The sequence below is a fragment of the Hemiscyllium ocellatum genome, chromosome 9 (assembly GCF_020745735.1).
Source record: "Hemiscyllium ocellatum isolate sHemOce1 chromosome 9, sHemOce1.pat.X.cur, whole genome shotgun sequence".
Taxonomy (NCBI): domain Eukaryota; kingdom Metazoa; phylum Chordata; class Chondrichthyes; order Orectolobiformes; family Hemiscylliidae; genus Hemiscyllium; species Hemiscyllium ocellatum.
In genome coordinates, this window is record NC_083409.1 from 45,818,029 (window position 1) to 45,844,864 (window position 26,836).

The window sequence follows — 26,836 nt, forward strand, 5'->3', positions numbered from 1 at the left end:
CTGAAAGTCTACAAATACACAGTGAAGCAAAGTAATAGGTCATGCCGCCATCTAATGGCTGGTATTAGAAAGTACTCAGTTTCCCAGAACCTTTATGGTTGCTGACTTGCTGTTGGAATGCATACATACATGTACATGTCTTCATACATTAAGAGATGCAGTGATTAGAAACTGAACTTATTAATCATCTTTTGGAATCAATTACTGATTTGTTTATTGCTTTTTGCAACCTTTATCGCCTTGTGATTTGGCTTATTTTGTGATCATTAATTGAAGATTTTTCAATTAAGGAAATGTTCGTTTCCTCTTTTTGTTTTATGATTTATACACTTGTATCGATTTGTCTGTAATCCACAACATACTGGATTTTTTTTTTGCTTTCTGAAACATGTGGCCCTACAGGAGACAAGGTTTGACTAGATCAGGATTGTCATTTATTGATTAACCTCTTTTATTTTACAAGTAAGTTGTTAGTAAATTTGATCTGAAAAGTTACATCACAACTCATTTCTTGGAGGGAAGGACAACAACTTGATGAATAAAGCCCGCTTCAACACAGAACCCTGACAGAAAAACTTTATTAGGAATTCTTCAGACCATACAGGCATCTGAAGAGATTTTTTTGTTGCACAGTACATGGTGATTTGCGTCACATAATTACACTTTACTTGGTTCCTGGTAGGGAGGTTCACTAATGTCCTTCAGGAAAGAGAATCTGCCATCTTCGCTTGGTCTGGCTTACTTGTGACTCCAGGCCCACAGCAATGTGGGTGTATCTCAACTGCCCTCTGAAATGGCCCCGCCAAACCACTCAGTTGTACCAATCGCCATGATGTTTCAACAAAGAAATGAAACCGGATGGACCACCTGGCATCGATGTAGACTTTGGACAGACCAAGGCAGAAACAGCCCTGTGGTTCTTGAAAAGTCCTCCTTCCTAACATCTGGAGGCCAGTGCCAAAATTGGGAGATCTGTCTGACAGATAGTCAAGCAATAGCCTGACATAGTCATACTGATGGAATTGTACCTGATAGGCAATGTTCCAGTCTCTACCATCGCCATCCCTGGGTGTGTCCTGTCTCACTGGCAGGTCAGACCCAGCAGAGATGGCGGCACAGTGGTTTACAGTCAACAGGGAGTTACCCTGGGAGCTCTCAGCATTGACTCTGGATCCCATGAAGTCTCATGTCTTCAGGTTAAACACAGGCAAAGAAACCTCCTGCTGATTACTATGTACCGTCCTCAGGAGTGTGATACAATACTCCCCAGTTGCCTGGATGGGTGCAGCTCCAGCAATATTCAAGAAACTTGACACTATCCAGGGCAAAGCAGCTGCTTGACTGACACCACATCCACAAGCATTCACTCCCTCTCCCATCAATGCTCAGTAGCAGCAATGTGTATTATCTACTGAACATTCCCTATTTTCTAATGACCATAAGAGATCCTCCTTGAAAGTGTTTTCTTTCCTTTATTAAGCTCTTGAAGGTTCCTTTACTTGGCTTTAGAATAACCAAAAGGCATGCCACAGCCCTCTGACATTCAATTTGACATTTCCTCAATTTCCATCCATACTCCAAAGGTATAACATTTTGTAAGGATTCCACTATTAGTTTTTTAAGAAGGGATCCTCTAATTTATCTTCCAAGGTTCAAATGTGGGCTTTATTGATGAGTCAACCCTTTTGTTTCTGATCTAGAGTTGCTATTCAGTCTGCTGAAATAGGCTTACATCCACAACTTCTAGTTCTAACCCAAATTTCTTCTGAAATTCAACATGCAGCTTCCCAGAAATCCAATCAAGACTCCACCTTAATTACTTATCTGGCAATAGAATTTCAGTGAGGTGTTTGGTAAAGTTTTAGATTCATTGAACTTTTAGCTTCAAAATCAAAGCTTTTGATTGTAGCATTCACTGAATAATATAAATCTGTGACAATACCATGGCTTTAAGAGGTTATTTTGTCCTTTTTTTAAAAAAATAGAGGTTTTCAAACAGAGGTGAAAAACTGTCTATTTGGAAATCCAGTAAAGTAAACAGTTTGTGAGGCCTGCGTTTTTTTAAAATTGGAACAATAGAAGCAGCCTGAATGGGTGTGGTCAAGTTCCCACACAAACAGGATTTTTAGTTTCTTAGTTGTTCAGTAGTAATTGCTGCTGAGGTCTAGAAGTAGTGGATGGTTATTTTGTACCTTTCTCGGTTACAGCTAAAAGCTGGGAATTCTCTTCCTGCCACTGAAGTGAGACCATCTGTTTTAGTGAATTTGCCTTTCGCCAAGGGTGTGTTTATGGGATGTTGTGATATTGGAATAGTTACTGTTTAGTAGCTAACTAATCTATTATTCTGTTAAGTTTTCCAATACAGTTACAGATAAGCCAATTACTTTCTTTTATTTTTCTCTTTGGCTGTATTTTAACTAGACAGAGTATGAGTAAATTGTGTTTTGCTTAATATTGAGTTGTTTGACCAATCAAATGGCATCTGGAATACAACACTTTACACTTACCTTTAAAATAAGAAAAAGTGAGCTCTAGGCTACCTTCCTAATATATTTTGAGGGGTTTAGTCTGGTCTGCAACAAATTCTTAATGAAATCTGTGCTATTTATTTTCTGCAGTTCCCATGCTCAATGAAGGCCACTGCCATACTTACAGCTTTCTCTCTCATAGCTCTGACCTCATAAGTGCATATGAAACCCGTTGAAGTGTCTCCCTTTGAGGTGTGCTGGCAATTTCTGAAGTCCAGTCTTTTAATGACCTTACCTTTACACATTTAGGCTTCCCAAACTTAAATATTACCTGCTCCACCATTCAATGAGATCTGATTGCCACATTCCCACTACCCAGATCCCTGTGCATCCCAGAGCTCTCCTATATTCCACTGTATAGATAATAGGCTCCAATTTTTATCTTTCCTTCCAAAAATATTTTCACACATTGTACTCCCGTTTGTCTATTCAATGAACCTACTTACACCCATTTGTGATCTCCTTAACTTACAACTTACTTTCCTGCCTAACTTTGTGTCATCAGAAAATTTGCTAATTATATCTTCAGTCCCTTCATCCAAGTCATCTATATAAATCGTAAAAATTGATGTCCGGCACTAATCCTTGTGACACATCACTTTCAATAACAACATGTTTTATTTAAAAGTTACTCAGCCAACAATAAATGACAAAGAGTGTAACTCTGATCAATGGTATGACTGTCTGGAAGGCTTGCCTAGGTTCTGGTTGGCCTCAAGGGAGACAACGGAATGTCACACCTATTGGGCAACAAGGAAGCTTCAAAGAGACAGCCTTCAAATGAGGTTAGAACATAGAACATAGAAGGATACAGCGCAGTACAGGCCCTTCGGCCCTCGATGTTGCGCCGACCGAATCCTACCTAACCTATACTAGCCCAATAACTTCCAAATGCCTATCCAATGCCCGCTTAAATGACCATAAAGAAGGAGAGTTCACCACTGATACGGGCAGGGCATTCCATGAACTCACAACCCGCTGTGTGAAGAATCTACCCCTAACATCTGTCCTATACCTACCACCCCTTAATTTAAAGCTATGTCCCCTAGTAACACCTGACTCCATTAGCGGTAAAAGGTTCTTAGTATCTACCCTATCTAAACCCCTAATCATCTTATACACTTCTATCAGATCTCCCCTAAACCTTCTCTTCTCCAATGAGAACAGCCCCAAGTGCCTCAGCCTTTCCTCATAAGATTTTCCTACCATTCCAGGCAACATCCTGGTAAACCTCCTCTGCACTCGTTCTAAAGCTTCCACATCCTTCCTATAGTATGGCGACCAAAACCTCAGGTTGCGCAATGCAAACTGAGCTGTAGCTTCCTGTGAGTTATTTCAGACTGTGAACATGATGGCAGTCGAGAGACATGTTTATGTTTTCTTTATACAAGAACAAGGTGGTAAAAGTCAGTTTCACCTCTGGCCTGCACATGCTGAAGGATGAAAGTCTGTACTGTGAAAGTCACAGATAAGAAAAACTCTGGTCGTCCCTGCACTGCAGATTAGAAAGAAGTAGATCTCTCTCTCTGCTGAGCAATTGAAAGCACAGTCAGGACAAAGGCCTTCCTGCTAACTTGTAAAACCAGCTGCTCACATGTCAACATCAATGCTAGTGATTACCACCCAACGTAACAATGTTCCATTGCCTAATCTTCAAAGACCTGAGACACTGATCAATATTTCTTTTCTTTATATTTTTATTTGCTTTGGACTCTCCTTCCTAATCGTGTTTGTGTTGTGTTATTATTTCATCTTGTGCTTAGTAAATCAATAAAGTCACTCTTCTGTTACCTCAAGAAAGTCTGGTTAAAATGGCTCCTTTAAAACATAGACTCATTTGGTCCAGGAGAAATGTTTCCACAAAGGCAGGATCTTTCTCAAATTAACCTTGCTGCAACCAAACAGATGAAAGGGCCAGATGAAAGCAGAAGGGATGCAGTTATCCTTTCTCACCCAGCAGCTTGGCATGTTGGGGGGTATCCTGTCTGAAACCACCATAAATTGAGGAATCCTATGCAGGGACTGACCTTTCAAAATGTCACATACGAGTCAATATTCAGGTCCCAAACCAAGTCATCCTGCAGTCACATCTCTGCAATGGCTATCGAATCACACATATTCATTTCTACTTATACCATCAGTTTTGGTTTGAATGCCATGTGCATCCAGAGCAGAGTCATTAGTTTGTCCTCTAACTCATTTTGTAACCTCAAACCTCCATCTGTTAATTTACCTTACATGTGTACTCTATCCTAGCGTGTGTGTTTTATCATTTCCCACATTATTCTCTTGCCTCGTCCCTACAATTTGATTTCCCTCACCTTCCCAAATTTGATGAACTGAGGTTAAAACCCTTTCCATTTTTGTGGTTTTGCAACTCTCTAGCACACTGGTCCCAACTCAGAACTGGCAGAGACCATCCCACTGATACATCTCCTCAATTTCTACTAGAACTATTGCCAGTGCTCCACAAACCAGAGCCCACTTCTAACACAACCTTGAACTTTATGTCATGCATTCATTTCCGTTATTTTAATTGCACTTGGCTAATTTTCACATAGCTCATTAATAATCCTTTAAGGTTCTGCTTATTACCTTGGTGTGCTTAACTCCTGAGACTGACTATACAGGAGCTCCTTTGTTGTCCTGCCCATATTGTTCATAAACATACAAACCATGGTTACCAGATCCTCCCACTCCCACAGGAATTCCTTCTCAAGCTCTGAGCAGATGTCCTGAGCTTGGGTACTGGGCAGGAAACCCAAGTTTCTGGACACTAGTCCTTTGCTGCATAGAATAGTATCAGTCCCCCTCACTATAGTGGCCCAACAGCTCCACACCAACACTCTGAAGAGTAACTCACCAAGACCCATTCCCCTACATTTACCCCTGACTAATGTACCTAACCTACAGATCCCTGAACACTATGGGCAATTTCCCACAGCCAATCCACCTGACCTGCATACCTTCGGATTGTGGGAGGAAACCGGAGCACCCGGAGGAACCCCATGCAGACACAGGGAGAATGTGCGAACTCCACACAGACAGCTGCCTGAGGTGGGAATTGAACCCAGGTCGCTGGTGCTGTGAGGCGGCAGTGCTAACCGCTGAGCCACTGTGCTGCCCTAAGAAGGCAGGGCAATCGTCAGCTAAGGGAAGAGGCTTGTCCAAGCAAGGCACACACCACCTAATGGTGGTGAGGCTCCGCACAGGCCTTTGCCTGGAATTCTAATCCCCGAGTGCAAGACTGAGCCAGCAAGAGCTGTTAGCCAATCAGAAGCCAGCAGCTCTCGCCCTCAGGAGGGCACCACTAAAGGTGGCCGAGGCTCCTGCCTGAACAGGGCCCAGGATCGGAGAGGACCCTGAGGTAAACCAAGGGACCTCTAGGGCTTGAGGTCATAGCAGTTCAGAAGAAAATGCGGGGAGTCACTCACAGTAGACATTTCCCCTGCTGACGTCCAGTCCCCTGATCAGGCAGGGAGATGTCTTTGATCAAAGGACCTTCACTGCTCAGATCACTGTCAAGCTACCCATGTCAGGCATGCCACATGGCAAGTTGCATTTGGGGTTAATCATAAGAACAACAGGCTGAAGCCCTTCACTGATCTTTCACCGGCAGTGGGGCTGAACAATTAACCAGGGGCCTCCCTCTCCTGAACCTAATTTCAGTGATGACAAGGAGACAGAGGGATTTGGGTACACAGGGCAGCATAGTGGTTCAGTGGTTAGCACTGCTGCCTCACAGCACCGGGCACCCAGGTTCAGTTCCACCCTCGGATGGCTGTCTGTCTAGAGTTTGCATGTTCTCCCAGTGTCTGCCTGGGTTTCTGCCAGGTGCTGTAGTTTCCTTCCACAGTCCAAAGATGTGCAAGTTAGGTGGATTGGCTGTGCTACATTGCCCATAGTATTCAGGAATGTGTAGGTTAGGTATATTAGCCACAGGAAATACAGGCTTACAGGGATAAGAGTAGGGGAATGGGTCTGGCTGGGATGCTCTTCGGAGGGTCGTTGTTGGACCGAATGGCCAGTTTCCGTACTGTGGAGATCCAATGATACACCACCTCTCTGCCTAGTTCAACACATTCCCCACCAGTAACAGCAGAAGATCGCACCCTACGCTTTGATTTTCCCCTAAACTCTGGTTCCCGTATCAGCTCCTTCAATGCGAGGAGACACCAAGGAGAAGCCATGGTGTTCAGGATTCAACAGATAAACCAACCGCTGTTGGGACTTGCTAACTGCCACCCAGCCTACATGAAGAACTACACATGGATAGTGTGGCTGCTATCCCTCTCAGCTCTGAGCAAGCTAACTATACACTGAAGCAGAAAGACAAGGATTTCACACATCTGTCAGAGAATTGAACTGCAGCGAGTACGCCATCACATGCCATATAAATTGTATTTCAACAGCCATCCTGCATGGCCTCTGAGTTGGGATACTGCCGGCTCAGCCAGGACATTTTCAATCACAGTAAGTTAGCCGCTAAAGCATTTTTGCATTTTTTCAAAAGTGTAAGTTGAGTGCAGCTGCATGTGGAAGAGTGAAGGACAGTTGGTGACCAGTAACACGCCAATGCACAGATGTGCTGATTTTCTCCTGGCCAGTGGCAATTTAAATATTAATAAACCTCATTTGATTGCAATATTGATCCTCAGTGTAAAAAAAATCTCCTGAAAGAAGTTTGATACCTTTTCAATTATTGCAATATCATAACATTAAGTGAAAACTGATTCAGCAACAAGAACACATAAAAATTTATTGCCTGTAAATTTGCTTTGCTTCCATTATCTGTTTACAGGAGCTTGGATATAATGTATTACACGCATGAACATCTAGTACAACGAACAACAGACATAAATTCAAATACCAGTTGAATTTCACTTAATTACCCCGTAGGAAGTTTATTTGTATTCTCTGGGCGGGCCTGCTGCACTGTTAACCAAATATTCCTGCAGAAAGTTACTTTGAGAGCCAAATGCGACAGAAAAGCAGAAACCGTATAATGTACATAAGCTAACAGGTGCTTCAGGGCCACTTTTAGTCAGCATTGTTGTTTCAAGAAAGCACCACAGTTGACAAGGAAGGCCACCCATATCCTAATTCTATGAAGAACTGTAACGTAGAACTTGTAGTTACTTTCTTTATTTCTCCAGTTTTGTACTGAAGCTATGTTGTACCTCAGGTGACACCACGTGTGACGACAATGTGCACTTTTCACTTCTGTGCTTGAGCATACGTGCCAATAAAACTGAATTCTAAATGTAAAGTATGGCAAGTGATTTTCTGAAAAATGTGTTGCTGGAAAAGCGCAGCAGGTCAGGCAGCATCCAAGGAGCAGGAGAATCGACGTTTCGGGCATAAGCCCTTCTTCAGGAATGTTTCTGAAGAAGGGCTCATGCCCGAAACGTCGATTCTCCTGATCCTTGGATGCTGCCTGACCAGCTGCGCTTTTCCAGAAACACAGTTTTCAGCTCTGATCTCCAGCATCTGCAGTCCTCACTTTTTCCCAAGTGATTTTCTGGGCATTCCACCCTCTGAGAAATTCTGCTTGTCCCGCTATGTAAAGAGTGACATGTCTAACCCATCCTAGCCAGGTTTATATGAGACAATTTAACCTCACTCAGCTCCCTTGAATGAATCACGATGTTCCTGCTCCTTGTTACTGCAACTGGCACTTCAAAATTCCTGTTTGTTTTTTTCAATACAGTCCACCTTGTGCTGCCCCACTGCCTGCCTAATGACAAATCCCCTCAATGCTACTGTGAACTCTCAGCAAAAAAACCTAAATCACAAGTACAACACCAACTAAAATCCACCTTCGGTTATTTTTGACCCTTCCTGCTCAGGGAAGACATTCCCCACTGCTCTGAGCACTGTCTTCTTTTGATTCGGGGAGCAGGAGAGAAGGAAGACAGAAAGCGACACGGTCTTCTTTGTAGGCATTTGCTCCGCAGAGTGAGTGGGCAGTCACAACAGGAATCCCAAACCTGGGCATTCCAGTCATAACCTCAGACTTCGCCAAATCAATGTAATCAGTCCCTGACTTCTTAGGCAGTCCCGCAAGATGGGGGATGACTTCCTGCCACTCCTAAGTAGTGGGTCCTGGGGGTCAATAAACAGCCCAATGCTGGATCCACACACACCGTGTTGTAGGTGAGGCAGGTATTGTTTCAAGACTTGGGGACACGAGATGCTCGGATTTTCATACACTTTCCCTGTTTGTGCTTGGCCTCTATCTGGGCTGGTTGGGGATGTCAAGGAGGACTGCTTCCTGTCACAGATGCTTTTTCTTTCTCAAGTTTGGGTGATCTTGGGCAAGAGATTCTCACACATTGGTGGGGATAACCCGGTTTCGTTCGGGGAACATTTGGAGGACACCCTTGAGGATTTTCTCCATCTCCCCGGCAACTGCCTGCCAAGGAGCCAACTTGGAGGAGATGGCTTGTTTTGCAAACTTTGTGACAGACTGCAGACAATGTGGCCTGTGCAGTGCAGCTGAATGACTGTAGCCAGTTGCTTTTTGTTGGTCGGAACACTGTGAGTGAGTGCTGATGTTGGAGCACCTATTCTGCTTGTAGGTTTACAGCATGTCGTGAAGGCTTCACAGGCTTAAAAATAGGCTAAAAGATTACCTTTTCCACTCTTATTTGTACCAGACATTCTCTCTTTTTAATTTTGTACCTTGGAGCATGTCGTCGAGTCATCGAGAGACACAGCATGGAAACAGATCCTTCGGTCCAACTCGTCCATGCTGACCAGATATCCTAACCTAATCTAGTCCCATTTGCCAGCACTTGGCCCATATCCCACCAAACCCTTCCTATTCATATACTTACCTAGATGCCTTTTAAATGTTGTAATTGTACCAGAATCCACCACTTCCTCTGGCAGCTCATTCAAGACACGCACCACTATCTGTGTGAAAACGTTGTCCCTTAGGTCTTTCTTATATCTTTCCCCTCTCACCCTAAACCTATGCCCTCAAGTTCTAGACTGCCCCACCCCAGGGAAAATACCATGTCCAATGACCCTATCCATGCCCCTCATGATTTTATAAACCTCTATAAAGTCACCCTTCAGCCTCCGACGTTTCAGGGAAAACAGTCCCAGCCTATTGAGCCTCTCCCTGTAGCTCAAATCCTCCAACCCTGGCAACATCCGTGTAAATCTTTTCTGAACCCTTTCCAGTTTCACCAGCATCCTTCCAAGTGTTTGACATCACCTCATTATTATTTTCCCTGAGGTTAGCTTAATAAAACTGCTCTTTCTTTCACTCAGAAAAAAACTTGTAAATGGCTCTTCACTGATATAGATATTAGCTAACTATCTTTTCATAAGAAGAAGTTGTAGCCTTGTGCTGAAATGAAATGTAAACATAAAAGATTTGTTGCAGGGAAGAGAAAGAGGGACCCTATTCCCCTCTTCCTCATCTGCTCTTAACACATATTAAATACTGGATTTGGAAATAGGCAGGTCAAGATAGTTACAGGGAAAACGAGGGGTATAAATAGAATAGAAATATCGTAGATAAACACAAAGCTGCAGATAGAGTGCCTACTGATCTATGTCAAGCATACAGTGTTTTAAATAGACAATTACTTGTGCTTGTGCTAAAACAAATGTAAACTACTACTGTGTATGTCTTGGAGTATGAATCATCTCCTAAACACTTGTCAACAAAAGATCAACACAACTGCATATAATTTAAATGTATGTTTTCTGCCAAGTTACCAGAAAAAACACTGCTGCATGAGATAAAATCAAAAGCTTCACCTCGAAACGCAAATACTTCAGATCATGAGATTCGCTTCCCAATTAACTGAAAAACAGGTGTCAAAATATTCCACATTTTACTGTACAGAATTAATTTGCCTGTAAAATATGACAATTTAATCTTTGTCAGTCGTGGAATGCTATGGACAATGCAATGTCCTGCATTGGAATATGAAAAAGTTTCAGAACAATGGATTGCAGATCAGACAGGGGTCAACTACATGGGCAGAGATTCAACTGGGATTCCAGACGTTTAGAAAAGAAACCCAGTTGGAATAGGATCTAAGCATTTGTTTACAAGAGCTGCTCACATTGGAAACCTGGATCAAAAAAGAGATTGCCACTTACCTGCAGGGAATTGAGTATCACAAAGATGTACGCCATGACAACAGAGAGTGGAACCAGGACACCAGAGAGCCATGTGAGGCCGAGAATGGGCAAAAGCACCAGCACAGCTTTCACGGCAGCCCTGCAACACAACACTGGCATCAATATTATGTAAAGAATGCACATCATGGTCTTATTATCACAAGGCAAACCACAACCTTCACTCCTCGCAGACAACCCAATTGCCACTGCAACGGAACATAACTATTCAAAGTAATTATAGTCATTTTAGAAACAACATTGCTCCCAGGGATGTATCGACTGTACTTTACTTAAGTTGACCATATGAACAGCAAAACAGAAAAGTGGGAAATGGGTGCTTAATTTGCACAATTCTTTTTTGAAACGAGAAATATCAAAAAGAAGGCTCTGAAAAAGGATGCAAGGCCAAAATGTTAGCTATGAGTTGGTTCCATGGAAAATGACTCACTACTTCATGTATCCAATTTTTTCTTTGTTTCAAACTTCCAGCATTGGCAGCGATGTTTTACTTTTTATTTGACAAAAAAGAGGAAATTAAGTTTTTCTCCCTCCTGAAGAGAAATGCCAAAATGATTCAATACTGCCCTCCAGAGGCTGCTTACCTGCATAACATCTCTCACCTAATCTGATCGTAGGCTTGCTCGATGGGGCTGCTGTTAACAGCAAGCATGGTGGCCCGGCGCTTGGCAGTTGACATAGTGATCAGTACAACACGTGTGAGCACAAACATGTTCACCTATGTAACAATTAAAGGAATTTGTTATAAAGCCATGGAAAGTTAACCTAAACATGGTCTTGCACGCAGCCCCTTTTTTTTCAGTTAAGTTACAAGCATTTTTATTTTGACTTCTAGTTGAATAGTCATTTTAAAGAGTACTAGATGTCCTACCGCATTGCGTATTCCAAACATGAGCAAATGCTGTATTTGTAAACTAAACCTGCAAAGAGCAAAACACTAGCATCCCTCCTACTCCCAGTAGAATTACAGGTGAAGAAGGAGCGTTATATTAACAAAATGTGGTGCTTGAAAAATGAGCTACTCATGGCCAATGTGAGGAGGGGTTGACGCTGAGATTAAGTCAGAAAATTTGATGGTAGGTGCACCTCAATTTTCAGTCAAATGTCTTTACACGCTGGCAATTCTATCTAAAATATTCTTGTCTGTCAAATACAAGAATAATGTATGATATAAATAGTCATTGCCAATTCATCTATGCTCAGATGGTGTTACTACAACCTTCAAGACAGAATGCTGTGGGCCCAGACCCCACTCCAGAACACAGGCACAGAAATCCAGTGCAGTACTGAAAGAGTGCAGCAGTGTCAGAGGTCCCACATGTTTAATGAGATATCCTGGTGATTCAGAGGAACGTTAAAAGATTCCATGTTGCTAATCAGAAAGGGGCAGGGTGTTCTTCCCAGGTTTCAGCCAACATTCCTGTCTCACATTCCAAAGCAAATTAATTGTTTCTTTCAGCCTTGATTGGAGACTTTGCTGTGTACAATATTGGCCGCCAACAGAGCAACAATGGCAGCATTTCAAAAGTAACTCGTGACTCTCCGAGCACCTGATAAGGTGCAATATAAATGCCAGCCCTTTCTTCTTTCTCTCTTAGGAATAACTTTTTATGTGTTCTGCGTGTGCATATTTTAACTAGCCAACAGTCAAGAGAGAAAAGGTAACCTGAGCAACTAAACAGTAGTGTACCTTCACACACTGACCCGATGAGTAACTATAACCAGTGACAGTAACAGGTGCAGTCAAAGCCAGGCACTTCATATACTTCCTTAGAAGTTAATTTAACTCAAACATTTTCCACATCCTTCAGATGCTGTGGTGTTTAACATGACATGTCTATCAAAGGGTAGGTATGCACTGGACAGTTGTCCCCACGTATCAGTGGAAAGGTTCATTAAGCCTGAATGTAGAAATGTATTCTTCCTGAATGGAGCTAAATCCCTTACTAATTTTTCCTCATTCCTTTTTGAAGTGGACGAAGAGGAAAGGATTTCCAACACTATCAAGCCTTTCACATCCCAAAATTCTTCGAGAGACATTGAAATATTTTTGTGGTACAGATTACTATTGTGATTTTAAAATAGTTAGCAGCTGGTTTGCACACAGCAAGGGCTCAGAACCAACAGTGAGATAATAATCGGATAATATTTTTATTTGTGTTTAGTTGAAGGATAAATGTTAGCCTGGTCACCAGGGGAATTCCTCTGATCTTCTTCAAAAAATACTTTGCAGATCTTTTACACCCAACTGAGAGGACAGACTTGTTAACTTCAATTTAATGTCTATTAGATAGACTGCAGCTGTTCAAGGCAGCAGCTTCTCAAGAGTAATTAGGGATAAGCAACAAATATTGGTCTTGCCTGCAATCCTCAAATCCTGTGGAAAAAAAATCAAAAGCCATTGAATTGGAGTATTATGTGTATGAGCTTTGTTAGTTCACTGTAGTTCGAGGGTGAGCCTGCCGCCATGATCCTCTATCTCACAGCACAAAGCTAAATTTGAATGATCTCCGATAAATACATTGTGTGTGAGCATCATGTACCAGATGTAAACTAGGGAAGGTCTCGATGAAGAAAACTGGAAAAACACTGCAACTGCCAACATCAAGTGGTTAGCATCTGGAATGCAAGGCCTGAATTTTGTGGTGGAGTCAGCTTCAACTGCGGCTTTCAAATAATTATTCCATTTCCTTTGAAGAGAAACAAGGCTGGAAAGAAAAAGACAAGGGTTTGGGGCTGGCTGAGTTGTCCTTTTACAGAGGAAGCAATGGACCGAATGACCTCCTCCAGTGCTGTAGTTACTGTATGATTCAATGAATAGTTACATGCACTGATTTGAGATTTTTGGCCTTAGAAGTTAGCAGATTTAAAACATTTAAGTATGACTGCATTCTTACCATAATGATGAAGATAACTGGCCCAACAAAGGCCCAAATCACTCCATTGTGAACATTCAACCAACAGTGTCTGTCTGAAATGTACTTGTCATGTGCTGCTGCCAGTGTGATGGTCACTATTAGGACAGGGAGACCTAGGTCAGAAAGGCAAACAATTGTTTCATAAGACCACAAGACCATAAGATATAGGAGCAGAATTAGGCCATTCTGCCCATCGAGTCTGCTTCACCATTTGATTATGGTTGATGTTTCTCACCCCCATTCTGCATTCTCCCATAGCCCTTGATCCCCTTACCAATCTATCTCTGTCTCAAATGCATTCAATGACATAGCCTCCATCACTCTGTGTGGCAATGATTCCATAGATTAACCACCTGCTGGCTGAAGAAATTCCTCATTGTCTCAATCCTAAATGGACATCCCTTCGCTCAGAGGCTGTGCCCTCAAGTCCTAGTCACTGCACAGTCCTAGTCCGAGTGAAAACCTCTCCACATCCACTCTATCCAGGTGTCTCAGTATTTCTGTAAGTTTCAATCAGATTCCCCAGATTCTAAACTCCATTGAGTGCAGAGTCCTCATATGACAAAGCCTTCATCCCGAGGATCTTTCTTGTAAACCTCCTCTAGACCCCTTCCGAGCATACCTTTCCTTAAATACTGGGTTCAAAACTGCTCACAATATTCTATATGCAGTCTGAGCAGAGCCTTCTCCAGCCTCAGTAGTATGTCTCTATATGTCTTCCTAACTGCCAACTGAACCTGTAGGTTCTGTACACTGTATACAGTCCACAAGACATTGGCCGCCATCCTGAAAAAAGACCCGTTCATCCCCACACTCTGCCTTCCGCCAGACAAGCCTCTATCCATGCCTGTACCTTGCCCCAAATACCTTGGGCTCTTACTTTACTTTGCCAGCCTCCCATGTGGCACTTTGTCATAGGCTTTCTGGAAATCCAAACAGAGCATGTCCATTGACTCTCCTTTGTCTAACCTGCTCGTTGCCTTCTCAAAGAATCCTAACAGATTTCTCAGGCAAGGTGTCCCTGAACTCAGCCCTATTTTTATGCATTCCAAGTGAAGGCAGATTTGAACAAATAGAGATGGGAATTACAAGTTGTTTAGAAACTACAGTATCAACAGATATTGTGTGGAATCTTCACAAAAAAACTTACCCCAGCCTATTAGATAGTAATACTTCATTCTCCGTTCTTCACTTAAATTGACAGTAACCACTTTACTCCAGAGGAGCAGTCCCTCCACCATCATCCATGCAAAAGCAGCCATGAAGAACAAGTGCAGAAGGGCAGTCACAGCAGTACAGGCAGCCTGGAGAGAATAAGATGGAATAGATAAGCTGCTTCATGATGATAAATGTGAGATGCTGCCTTTTGGAAAGGCATATCAGGACAAGGTTTACATGCTAACGGGGTCTGAGGGAATGTTGCTGAACAAAGAGACCTTGGAGTGCAGGTTCATATCTCCTTGAAAGTAGAGTCGCAGGTAAATAGAATAGTGAAGAAGGCTTTTGTTTTGCTTTCCTTTATTGGTCAAAGCACTGAGTATAGGAATTGGGAGGTCATGTTGCGGCTGTACAGGACATTGGTTAGGCTATTTTTCAAATACGGTGTGCAATTCTGCTTTCCTACCATAGAAAAGATGTTGTGAAACTTGAAAGGGTTCAGCAAAGATTTACAAGGATGTTGCCAGGATTGGAGGGTTTGAGCTATAGGGAGAGGCTGAACAGGCTGGGGCTGTTTTCCCTGGAGCGTTGGAGGCTGAGGGGTGACCTTATCAAGGCTGATAAAATCTGAGTATGGATAGGGTAAATATCCATGGTCTTTTCCGTGGGGTAGCAGAGTCCAAACTAGAGGACATGGGTTTGAAGTGAAAGGGGAAAGATTTATAAGAGACCGAAGGGGCAACATTTTCAAGCGTGTATGGAATGAGTTGCCATAGGAAGGGGTGGAGGCTGGTACAATTATAACAAGGCGGCACAGTGGCACAGTGGTTAGCACTGCTGCCTCACAGCGCCAGGGACCTGGGTTCAATTCCCACCTCAGGCAACTGTCTGTGTGAAGTTTGCCCATTCTCCCCACATTCCTCCGGATGCTCCAGTTTCATCCCACGTCCAAAAAATGTGCAGGTTAGGTGAATTGGCCATGCTGAATTGCCCGTAGTGTTAGGTGAAGGGGTAAATGTAGGGGAATGGGTCTGGGTGAGTTGCTGTTCGGAGGATCAGTGTGGACTTGTTGGGCCGAAGGGCCTGTTTCCACACTGTAAGTAATCTAAAAAAAACTTTAAAGGCATCTGGATGGGTACATGAATAGGAAGGATTGAAAGAGACATGGGCCAAACGCTGAAAAGTGGGACATGATTAATTTTGCATATCTGGTCAGCATGGACAAGTTGGACCGAAGGGTGTGCTTCCGCGCTGTATATCTTTATGACTCTATGACTGTAAATGCTTATTGCCAAAAAAAACTTTAAACCAGCTCCTCTACTCAACTTGACAGCATTAGCACTCCTGCTACAACTCACTTGCTCTATCCTCCTACTTTTATAATCACTCATGCGCGGCAACAGAAACAATTTGGACTTTACTACCAATTTATTAAATATCTTAGTTGCTCCATAAATCTATCAGCAGGACCTCACCCCTTTTTCTGTTTCTGTCATTAGTACTGATATGGGCCCCTTCATGCTATTCATCCTTTCTACTCTGCTTTCCTCGATACTGAGAGCAGAGGAATGGTATTACTAGGCTGGAATCATGCCTTCAAGTTGCAGAAATCTGGGTGCTGAATACCGCATCACAATTGATTTCTTTATCTTCCTGACCTTGCACCTCCTTCTCCCCCACTTTTACAGCTGAACCATGCACAATGTCATGGATTTCACTCTAGTTGTACTTTTTAAAGGAACCATCTCACCTTCACGGAATGCAATGCCAAGCAAACACAAAGTAATTACAATTGCTTTGAAATCAAAGAAAATCCCTTTCAACATCCTTCAGGGCAGACATTAAGCTGAGAGTCCATCTGCTTTCTCAGCCAAGTACAAAAGATTCCATGGAGCTATTTCAAAGAAGTGCAGTGAACATTTCCCCTGCACGAGCGAGTGAACTGAATAAAATGCTGAATTAAAACTGCAAGAACTGCGGGTGCTGGAAATCAGAAGCTAAAACAGAAATCGCTGGACAGGCTCTGGTCTGGCAGCATTTGTGGAGACAAATTGGAGTTAATGTTTCAGGTCCAGGTGAGTTACGTTCTAAGGAAGGGTCACTGGACCCAAAACGTTAACTTTCATTTCTCTCTCCACAGATGCTACCAGACCTACTGAGCTTTTCCAGCTTTTTCTGTTTTTGTTTGTGAACAAGCTGCTGGTTGCTATTAGAACACAGAACAATACAGCGCAGAACAGGCCCTTCGGCCCTTGATGTTGCGCCGACCTGTGAACTATTCTCAGCTCGCACTACCCCCCCCCCACACACACACACACACACACTCACACTCACAATCGCAAAATCATCCATGTGCTTATCTAAGGATTGTTTAAATCTCCCTAATGTGGCTGAGTTGACTACCTTAGCAGGTGGGGCATTCCACGCCCTTACCACTCTCTGCATAAAGAACCTGCCTCTGACATCTGTCACTGTTTCTGGGATCTCACTGTGCACACTTTGCTTACTACACTTCAATACAAAGTTTTCTTCTCTGTTTCCAATAATAAATACTTTAGGTAAAACAGTCCATTGATAAATATCCTTTCTCATTCATATGTCATCATTACACTACAAAATCAATGTTGCTTTCAAATGGTGGATATCAATGAGTCTCACAATATTTAAATTTTGTCAACCACTTCTCTTTCTGTCTCTATTAAAACTGGAAGTGGCAAATTGGAGTCAGGGTTCAGATTTTTAACATTTTAGTTCCCCTGCTATGGGTCATCTAGGAGGACCTGGGAGAAACATGGCAGGCTGTTGTGGTTCAGTGACTATACTTCAAAGCACCAAGCTGCAAGGCAATACTATTCTAGCATTTGACCTCCATTCATAGTTATTACTGTGCTGCTCAGCTACCTGGACCACCTCATCTAGTTTTTACTGTTACACTTCTGTGAAGTAACATAGCATCTCCTACCACAAGAAACATATTCTGATAGCTGAACGCTGGAGCATTACAGAGGGCTGTAACATACATACCTCACTATTTGTTGCTGAGTCACTGCTCAGTAGTATCACCTGGGCTGCAATCAGAGCTACAAACAGGTTCTTGTGAATGGAGGTTCGGTCAGATTTTGGAATACTAGAGATTTAAGTAAAGTCAAAACTTCAGTCAGTTTGCACTTCTCTGTTACTCTATTGAAACATTAATCTGCTAACTCAGCCATTGTCAAGAAAACGTACAACTTACTGGTAGCGAAGGCACATGAACTTTAGCCGTGACCATGTCATGCCACCTTAACATTCTCGGAACATGCATTAAAACATCGTTCTTTAATTTAGCAGGAGTTATCAATGTATCTATAACGCAACTGATTTAATAGAATACTTACTCCAGCACCGTGAAAAGGGTCAAGGTAACCACAAGGGCACACAGTGAGGCTCCAGATCCAATGAATGTCAACTTGTTTAAGATTACCTCCGTCGCCAAACCCCACTGTGTAAAATATTAGACCAACATTAGGTGTTGCATTTGGTAAAACAAACAAGAGCAGAACTTGTGTAATTAAAAGTAGGGCCTTGGGCAGTGTTGTAGAACAGAGAGACTGAGCGGTTCAGGTACATAATTTCTTGAAGCTTGCATCACATGTAGATAAGGTGGTTAAGAAGGCACTTAGCATGCTTGCTTTCATGGCTCAGACCTTTGAATACAGGAATTGGGATGTCATGTTAAGGTTGGACAGGATGTTGGTGAGGCATCTTCTGAAGTACTGTGTCCAGTTCTGATCACCCTGTTATAGGATGGATATTATTATTAAGCTGGAAAGGGCTCAGTAGAGATTCACTGGGATGTTGCCAGGAATGGAGGGTTTGGGTTATAAGGACAGACTGGACTGGCTGGGACATTTTTCACTGAACAGTAGGAGGTTGAGGAGTGATTTTATTGAGCTTTGTAAAATCAGGAGGGGTATAGATAAGGTGCATGGTAGGCTTCTTTTCCCTAGGGTGGGGGATTTCAATATTAGGAGGTATTTTTGAGAAGAAAAAGATTTAAAAAGTGGTTCGTGTGTGGAATGAACTCCCAAAGGGAGTGATGGGTGTGGGTACAGTTACGATGTTTAAAACACATTTAGATAAGTGCATGAGTAAGAACTATTCGGTAGGATATGGGTCAAGCACAGCAGGTGGCACTGGTTTTGTTTAGGATTATGGTTGGCAAGGGTCTATTTCCATGCTATTTGACTCCATGACTTTATAACAATATGTTGCTGGAAACTGGTGATTTAGTGAATTCCATTACAGTAGACACTACTTTACTGTCATTTTACATTCTACAACATGCACAATTAACAGAGTTATGCCCACACAGCAGTACATAAAATGTAGTACTAATGCAATTTTTGCACAATTTTGCCCTGCAGCCTCCAATGAAAAGGATGTTTGGGTCAACTGATGAGTTGGGGTGGTCGTGCTTCACACGGATACTTTACACCATCATAGATCAAGCATTGCTGATACATTTCCCAAATAGCTCCTCAATCCACTCACAGCTTCCGCAAATCCTGTCAAACGCCAGAGAATGGTGTACCATCCAAACATGCATAAGTGAGTGTACCATGCAGGTAAAAACTACATGAGTCAAGAAAATGTGGTAGTATGACATAGATATGCCAGGCAATGACCATCTCCAATAACAGACACTCTTAACCTCCACCCTTTGATATTCAATTGTGTTATCTTTATCAACATTCTCAACCAGACTCACCACATAAATACAAGAACAAATCAGAGACTAGAAATACTGACCTCCTGACTCCCAAAGCCTGTCCACCATCTACAAGGTACAAGTCCGGAGTATGATGAAGTACTCCTCACTTACCTGGATGAATTCAGCTCCAACAACACTCAGGAAGCTTGACACCATTCAGAACAGAGCAGCCCACTTCAAAAGCTCCACAATTCACCAATACCCACTTAGGAGCAGCAGTGTTTGCTATCTACAAGAAGCACTGCAGAAACTGACCAAAGATCCTTAGCCAGCATCTTCCAAACCCACAACCGCCTACACCTGGACAGACAAGGGCAGCAGATACATGGGAACACCACCTCCTGCAAATTTGCCTCCAGGTCAGTCTCCATCCTGATGTGGAAATCTATCACTGTTCCTTCACTTTTCTTGGATCAACATTCAAGAATTCCCATCCGACCAGCATCATGGATCTACGTACAGCGCGTTGACTGCAGCGGTTCAAGAAGGCAGCCCACCAGCACCTTCTCAAGGGCAACGAAGAATGGGTAATAAGTGCTGGCCCAGCCAACAACACACATTCCCAGGAATAAATGAAAAAAAAATCTAGACCTGCACTTTTAAGACAATAATAATTGAGTCAGTGCGGTCAGTCAATTATGCAGGTGTAATGTTCAGTAATAGCAATAAGCGCAGAATCCAGACTGTGTATGTCTTAACCTTGTAAACAGTTAGTGAATCAAATAATTTTCAGACATCTGACTTCAGAACCATCCAACCATTCGTAATAATATGTTACGCAGACTAATATGTGTGGGCTTTCTACATTAAAAATGTTAATCATTTTCCCCATTTTCTTTTTCTAAAACAACATTAAAGTTAGAAAAGTCCATATAACATCAACAATGAATGCCACCTATAACTCAGCATTCTGAGGAAGGGAAAGTGAGGGCTGCAGATGCTAGAGATCAAAGCTGAAAATGTTTGCTGGAAAAGCGCAGCAGGTCAGGCAGCATCCAAGGAACAGGAAAATCAACGTTTCGGGCATAAGCCCTTCTTCAGGAATGAGGAAAGTGTGTCCAGCAGGCTAAGATAAAAGATAGGGGGAGGGACTTGGGGGAGGGGCATTGGAGATGCAATAGGTGGAAGGAGGTCAAGGTGAGGGTGATAGGCCGGAGTGGGGTGGGGGCGGAGAGGTCAGGAAGGAGATTGCAGGTTAGGGAGGCGGTGCTGAGTTCGAGGGATTTGACTGAGACAAGGTTGGGGGAGGGAAAATGAGGAAACTGGAGAAATCTGAGTTTCTCTGGAAGATGAGGCGCTCTTCCTCCAACCGCCATGTTGTTATGGTCTGGCGATGGAGGAGTCCAAGGACCTGCATGTCCTTGGTGGAGTGGAAGGGGGAGTTGAAGCGTTGAGCCACGGGTGGTTGGGTTGTTTGGTCCGGGTGTCCCAGAGGTGTTCTCTGAAACGTTCCGCAAGTAGGCGGCCTGTCTCCCCAATATCGAGGAGGCCACATCGGGAGCAGTGGATGCAATAGATGATGTGTGTGGAGGTGCAGGTGAATTTGTGGCGGATATGGAAGGATCCCTTGGGGCTTGGAGAGAAGTAAGGGAGGAGGTGTGGGTGCAAGTTTTGCATTTCTTGCGGTTGCAGGGGAAGGTGCTGGGAGTGGAGGTTGGGTTAGTGGGGGGTGTGGACCTGACGAGGGAGTCACGAAGGGAGTGGTCATTTCGGAGGAAGGGTCATTGGACCCGAAATGTTAACTTTGATTTTTCTGCACAAATGCTGCCAGACCTGCTGAGCTCAACTGGCAAAGAACACCAGTCGGTCAAAAGGATCCTCATTTTGGGCACCGAAAGGTGAAGATGACAAAAGTCTGCCGGTATTCCTGGACTGTAAAGATCCTGACGAGACTTTTCAGATTTAGGAAGATCAACTTAAAGTTTAAGTTAACTTCAAGATGCACATGGAGAAAGTGAGGACTGCAGATGCCGGAGCTCAGAGTCAAGAATGTGGTGCTGGAAAAGCACAGCAGGTCAGGCAGCATCCGAGGAGCAGGAGAATCGATGTCTCAGGCATAAGCCATTCATCATTCCTGTTGAAGGACTTATGCCCGAAATGTCAATTCTCCTCCTCCTTGGATGTTGCCTAACCTGCTGTGCTTTTTCAGCACTACACTGTCCATTCAAGATGCACATGTTTGAGTTGATGTCACACCACCCATATTCAGGTGAAATGATCAACTATTTCATAGACAGCTGCCAATGAAAAACATGATTTCTCCACAGCTAAGTGCTAATGGAACTGTTTACTCCCTCTACACCGAGTAAGTCTTTCTGAAAGGCACTTCTGGAAAACCTAAGGAACATATTACCGACACTCTGTTAGAAGAAGCACACAAGTACAAACCAATTGCAGCAGGCCAGCAGTATCTGCAGGGGTCTGGGTGTGAAACAGCCATGACAGCTGTCAAGTGGTGAAGCAGTACATCCAAATCTTGCAGGAGCTGGGCTTGTCTCACCCACCAAGACAATGTCCAGCATTTTGTGGTATATGCAAGCTACAAGAGCACAGTGAGCAGAAATGGATGGGAAGTCAAATTTTCCAGAGAATGTGAAGAAAACATAACCAATGAACAATGCTAACGGAGCTTCCAAAGTTCCATCCATGCTCATAAATAGAGTCCAAGAGGATACCACAACCTTACAGCTTACAGCATGCACTATATGCCAACACTAACACTGGACAAAGTGCAAAAAACATCCCTTTACACATCTTACACATGATGTATAGAGTCAGAAGGGGTAGAATCTATGTGGGAAGAATTGAGGAACTGCAAAAAAAATCCTAACAGGAATAATGTACAGAGGTGAAAAATGTCTTGCTGGAAAAGCGCAGCAGGTCAGGCAGCATCCAAGGAGCAGGAGAATCGACGTTTCAGGCATAAGCCCTTCTTCAGGAATGAAGATTGTGCCCGAAACGTCGATTCTCCTGCTCCTTGGATGCTGCCTGACCTGCTGCGCTTTTCCAGCAATACATTTTTCAGCTCTGATCTCCAGAATCTGCAGTCCTCACTTTCTTCTAAAGGAATAATGTACAGGCCTCCTAGCAGTAGTCTGGATGTGGGGCAGAAAATAAATTGGGGATTCAAAAGGTATATCAGAAAGCACTGTTTACAATAATCATAGTGAAGTTCATAATCCAGGTGGACTGGGAAAATCAGGTTGGTAGCAGGTCCAAAGAAGAGGAACTTGTGGAATGTCTACAAGATAGATTTGTTGGCCATACTGACCACAAACTAATAGAAATGATCTGTTAAGAACCTTCCACACCTGCAATTCCACCTTTATAATGTCGGCCTGGGAAGATCCAAAAATACAATTTCAAATTACCACACATGCCATATTTCCAGGTGACTACCTATGAGGCTCTTAGCAGACATTCAAAACCCACTCAGAACAAAAATATTTCTTTCAACCAACAACTGGGGATTATCAAACCCAAACTAGAAGATAGCCCTAATACCAATCCCATTGCTCTGGTCATGACCTAGCACAGCAGAGTCAGTAAACTACATCCGATGATGGATGCAGTTCAAGAGCTCCAAAACGTCACCAGGAGTAGGGGGTCTCAATGCTCCAGCATATCCCCTAGCTGGTCTGTTTATTTTGGTTGATTGGAGATAATCAAGGACTCTCCGGCAATGCAACCTTCAGTGGCAAACAACGTAATTCTGTAATCTCTATGTCAAGACATGCTGGAGCATATACATGGTCATGGCGGGGGGATCGAGAAAATAAAACAAGAGATTTACAAGTCAATTCCATGAAACTCAACAGTCAAGAGAACTTTTCCTTTCACCTGAGATTCTTTCTGCACCACTATATAAGGTAACAACTGATGTTTTCCGTATCCAAGGACACAGATTTCCTTTTTAAGCAAGTTTTCTCTCGACAAATTAACGATAGCCCTATGCATCCATTCTTGGCACAATGCCTGCTCCATTTAGGATACTGGACCTCAATTAATCTGGTAACAATTGTCTACTGTACAAATACTAGTGCAGCCTTCCAATACATACAGCATATGAAATGTACAATGTCTTACCTGTCCTTCTTACTCCCCTTGCTGCAATAATCTCACAGAATGAACTGTTCATGTGGTAAACTCCATAATCATTAAATGGCAAGTGACATTTCAACTTCTCAAATGGTCATGTTAAAATGACATGCTACTCATGATGGGAATTGTTATGCTGCATCCCATATATCCTTGCACATGTTATCAGAAAGAGATTCTCATTCTTCAAGGAGAAAAGAGGTTTGTTTAAGGGGGTGGGGTTATCTTAAGTCACAGATTCCAGACAAGACAGACTTTAAAATGGTTACACTGCATCATGACATTTAACGTTGACATTCCAGTACGAAACGGTATCCATCTCGGCTGCACTCACTCTCTCTGGGTAATGGAGTCAGTTTGTTAAGTATTTGTGTGTGTAATGTACAATTATATCAGTAAGCACAGAACCAAGCAACCATACCCATCTGTAATCATTCAAAGAACTGCAGATGCTGGAGATCTGAAACAAAAACAGAAATTGCTGGTGAAACTCAGCAGGTCTGGCAGAGCAGGAGAGTCGTCAGACTCAATGGATGTGGATGTGGTCTACCCAGTGGATGTGGTCTATCTAGACTTTCAAAAGGCCTTTGATAAGGTGCCACATGGGAGGCTGCTGAGCAAGGTGAGGACCCATGGTGTTCGAGGTGAGCTACTGGTATGGATTGAGGATTGGCTGTCTGACAGAAGGCAGAGAGTTGGGATAAAAGGTTCTTTTTCGGAATGGCAGCCGGTGACGAGCGGTGTCCCGCAGGGTTCAGTATTGGGGCCGCAGCTGTTCACATTCTATATGAATGATTTTGATGAAGGGTCTGGGGGCATTCTAGCGAAGTTTGCAGATGATACAAAGTTAGGTGGACAGGTAGGTAGTACTGAGGAAGTGGGGAGGCTACAGAAGGATCTAGACAGTTTGGGAGAGTGGTCCAGGAAATGGCTGATGGAATTCAACGTGAACAAATGCAAGGTCCTGCATTTTGGAAAAAAGAATAAAAGCATAGACTAGTTTCTAAATGGTGAGAAAATTCGTAAAGCCAAAGTACAAAGGGATCTGGGAGTGCTAGTCGAGGATTCTCTAAAGGTAAACATGAAGGTTGAGTCCGTGATTAAGAAAGTGAATGCAACGTTGTCACTTATCTCAAGAGGGTTGGAATATAAAAGCAGCGATGTGCTACTGAGACTTTATAAAGCTCTGGTTAGGCCCCATTTAGAGTACTGTGTCCAGTTTTGGTCCCCACACCTCAAGAAGGACATACTGGCACTGGAACGTGTCCAGCGGAGATTCACACGGATGATCCCTGGAATGGCAGGTCTAACATATGAGGAACGGCTGAGGATCCTGGGATTGTATTCGTTGGAGTTTAGAAGATTAAGGGGAGACTTAATAGAGACGTACAAGATAATACATGGCTTGGAAAGGGTGGACGCTAGGAAATTGTTTCCATTAGGCGAGGAGACTAGCACCCGTGGACACAGCCTTAGAATTAGAGGGGGTAAATTCAGAACAGAAATGCGGAGACATTTCTTCAGCCAGAGAGTGGTGGGCCTGTGGAATTCATTGCCACAGAGTGCAGTGGAGGCCGGGACGCTAAATGTCTTCAAGGCAGAGATTGATAGATTCTTGTTGTCTCCAGGAATTAAGGGCTACGGGGAGAACGCTGGTAAGTGGAGTTGAAATGCCCATCAGCCATGATTGAATGGTGGAGTGGACTCGATGGGCCGAATGGCCTTACTTCCACTCCTTTGTCTTATGGTCTTAAAACCTTTAACTCTGCTTTCCTCCCACAGATGCTGCTGAGTTTCACCAGCAACTTCTGATTTTGTCCGATATATATCTGTTTGGGTGGTGATATGTGGGAGGGTAGTACTGTGTGGCTCTGCCTCCCAAACTGGAGAGCTGCCAGACAGGCAAAACCATCATATGAGTGTGTGATATCATAGCCTGTAAACAGTGGTGCACAAAACCATCCGATGGCTGACTCAAGGAGAACATGACGATCTGTGGGATATGGTATGCAGACTGACATATAATAAACCACAAAAATGCAACCAAAAGGATATATAAAGAGAAAAGATTTGTAAATTGTAGAGGGTTTTACTTTGAGATAGAAAATGTAAAACTGTTTAACAATCCTAATATGCTTCAGAAACATGGTGTGGAGATGCTGGTGTTGGACTGTGCTGGACAAAGTCAGAAGTCACACAACACCAGGCTAGAGTGCAACAGGTTAATTTGAAATCACAAGCTTTCAGATCACTGCCCCTCGGAGCAGTGCTCCAAAAACTTGTGATTTCAAATAAACCTGTTGGACTATAACCTGGTGTCATGTGACTTCTGACTTCAGAAACGGGGCAAGTTATAATGGGGATCAAAGAAATGGCAGGAAATGTCATACATACTTTGGTTCTGTCGTCACAAAGGAAGATACAAATGACATACCAAAAATATTGAGTAGCACAAAGTCTAGTGAGATGGAGGAACTGGATGAAATTAGTATTAATATAGAAATGATGTGGGGGAAATTATTGGGATTAAAGACTGATGAATTTCCAGGGTTCAATAACCTACCTTCCAGAGTACCTAAGGGACTGGCCCGAGAAATTGTGAACGTATTTGTAGTCATCTTTCAAGATTCTACAGTCTCTGCAACAGTCCCTATGGATTGGAGGGTAGCTAATGTAACCAGAGAATTTAAAAAAGGAGGTAGAGAGAAAAGCAGAGAATTATAGACTGCTTAGCCTGACATTAATGTTGGGGAAAATAGCAGAGTCTGTTATAAAATGTTTACTAACACAGCACTTGGAAAACAGTGAAGAAATTGAATGGAGTCAGCATTGATTTACAAAAAGGGAAATCAAGCTTGACCGATCTACTGAAACTTTCCGAGCATGTAACCAGTAGAATTGTTAAGGAGAGGCCAGTGGATGTGTTTCACTTGAACTTCCAAAGGCTTTCAAGAAGGTCCAACATAAGAGATTAATGTAAAATTAAAGCACACAGAATTGGGATGGTAGTGTACTGACATATGGAGAAAACTGCTTGGCAAACAGGAAACAATGAGCAGGAATTAATGGGTCATCTTCTGAGTGGCAGCTGGTGACTGGAAGAGTGTATTGCTTCGACCCCAGCTCTTCACAACACATAATTATGATCTGGATGATAGAACAAAATGTAATATCTTCATGTTAGCAGATGACACAAAGTTGGTTGGGTGGGCGAGTTG

General features: G+C 43.0%; 1 protein-coding gene across 1 annotated transcript in view; it reads right to left on the bottom strand.

The window, feature by feature from the left end:
- The window catches only part of LOC132818497 (adhesion G-protein coupled receptor D2), a 180,500-nt gene that overhangs the window by 97,481 nt on the left and 56,183 nt on the right, over window positions 1-26,836 (bottom strand). Inside the window, exons 12-17 of the mRNA XM_060829557.1 lie at window positions 18,145-18,248; window positions 17,792-17,894; window positions 14,760-14,913; window positions 13,589-13,722; window positions 11,294-11,409; window positions 10,653-10,773 (exon numbers count right to left, since the gene is read on the bottom strand). Of these exons, the coding sequence (XP_060685540.1) occupies window positions 10,653-10,773; window positions 11,294-11,409; window positions 13,589-13,722; window positions 14,760-14,913; window positions 17,792-17,894; window positions 18,145-18,248 (732 nt within the window). The remainder of the gene's footprint in view (window positions 1-10,652; window positions 10,774-11,293; window positions 11,410-13,588; window positions 13,723-14,759; window positions 14,914-17,791; window positions 17,895-18,144; window positions 18,249-26,836) is intronic.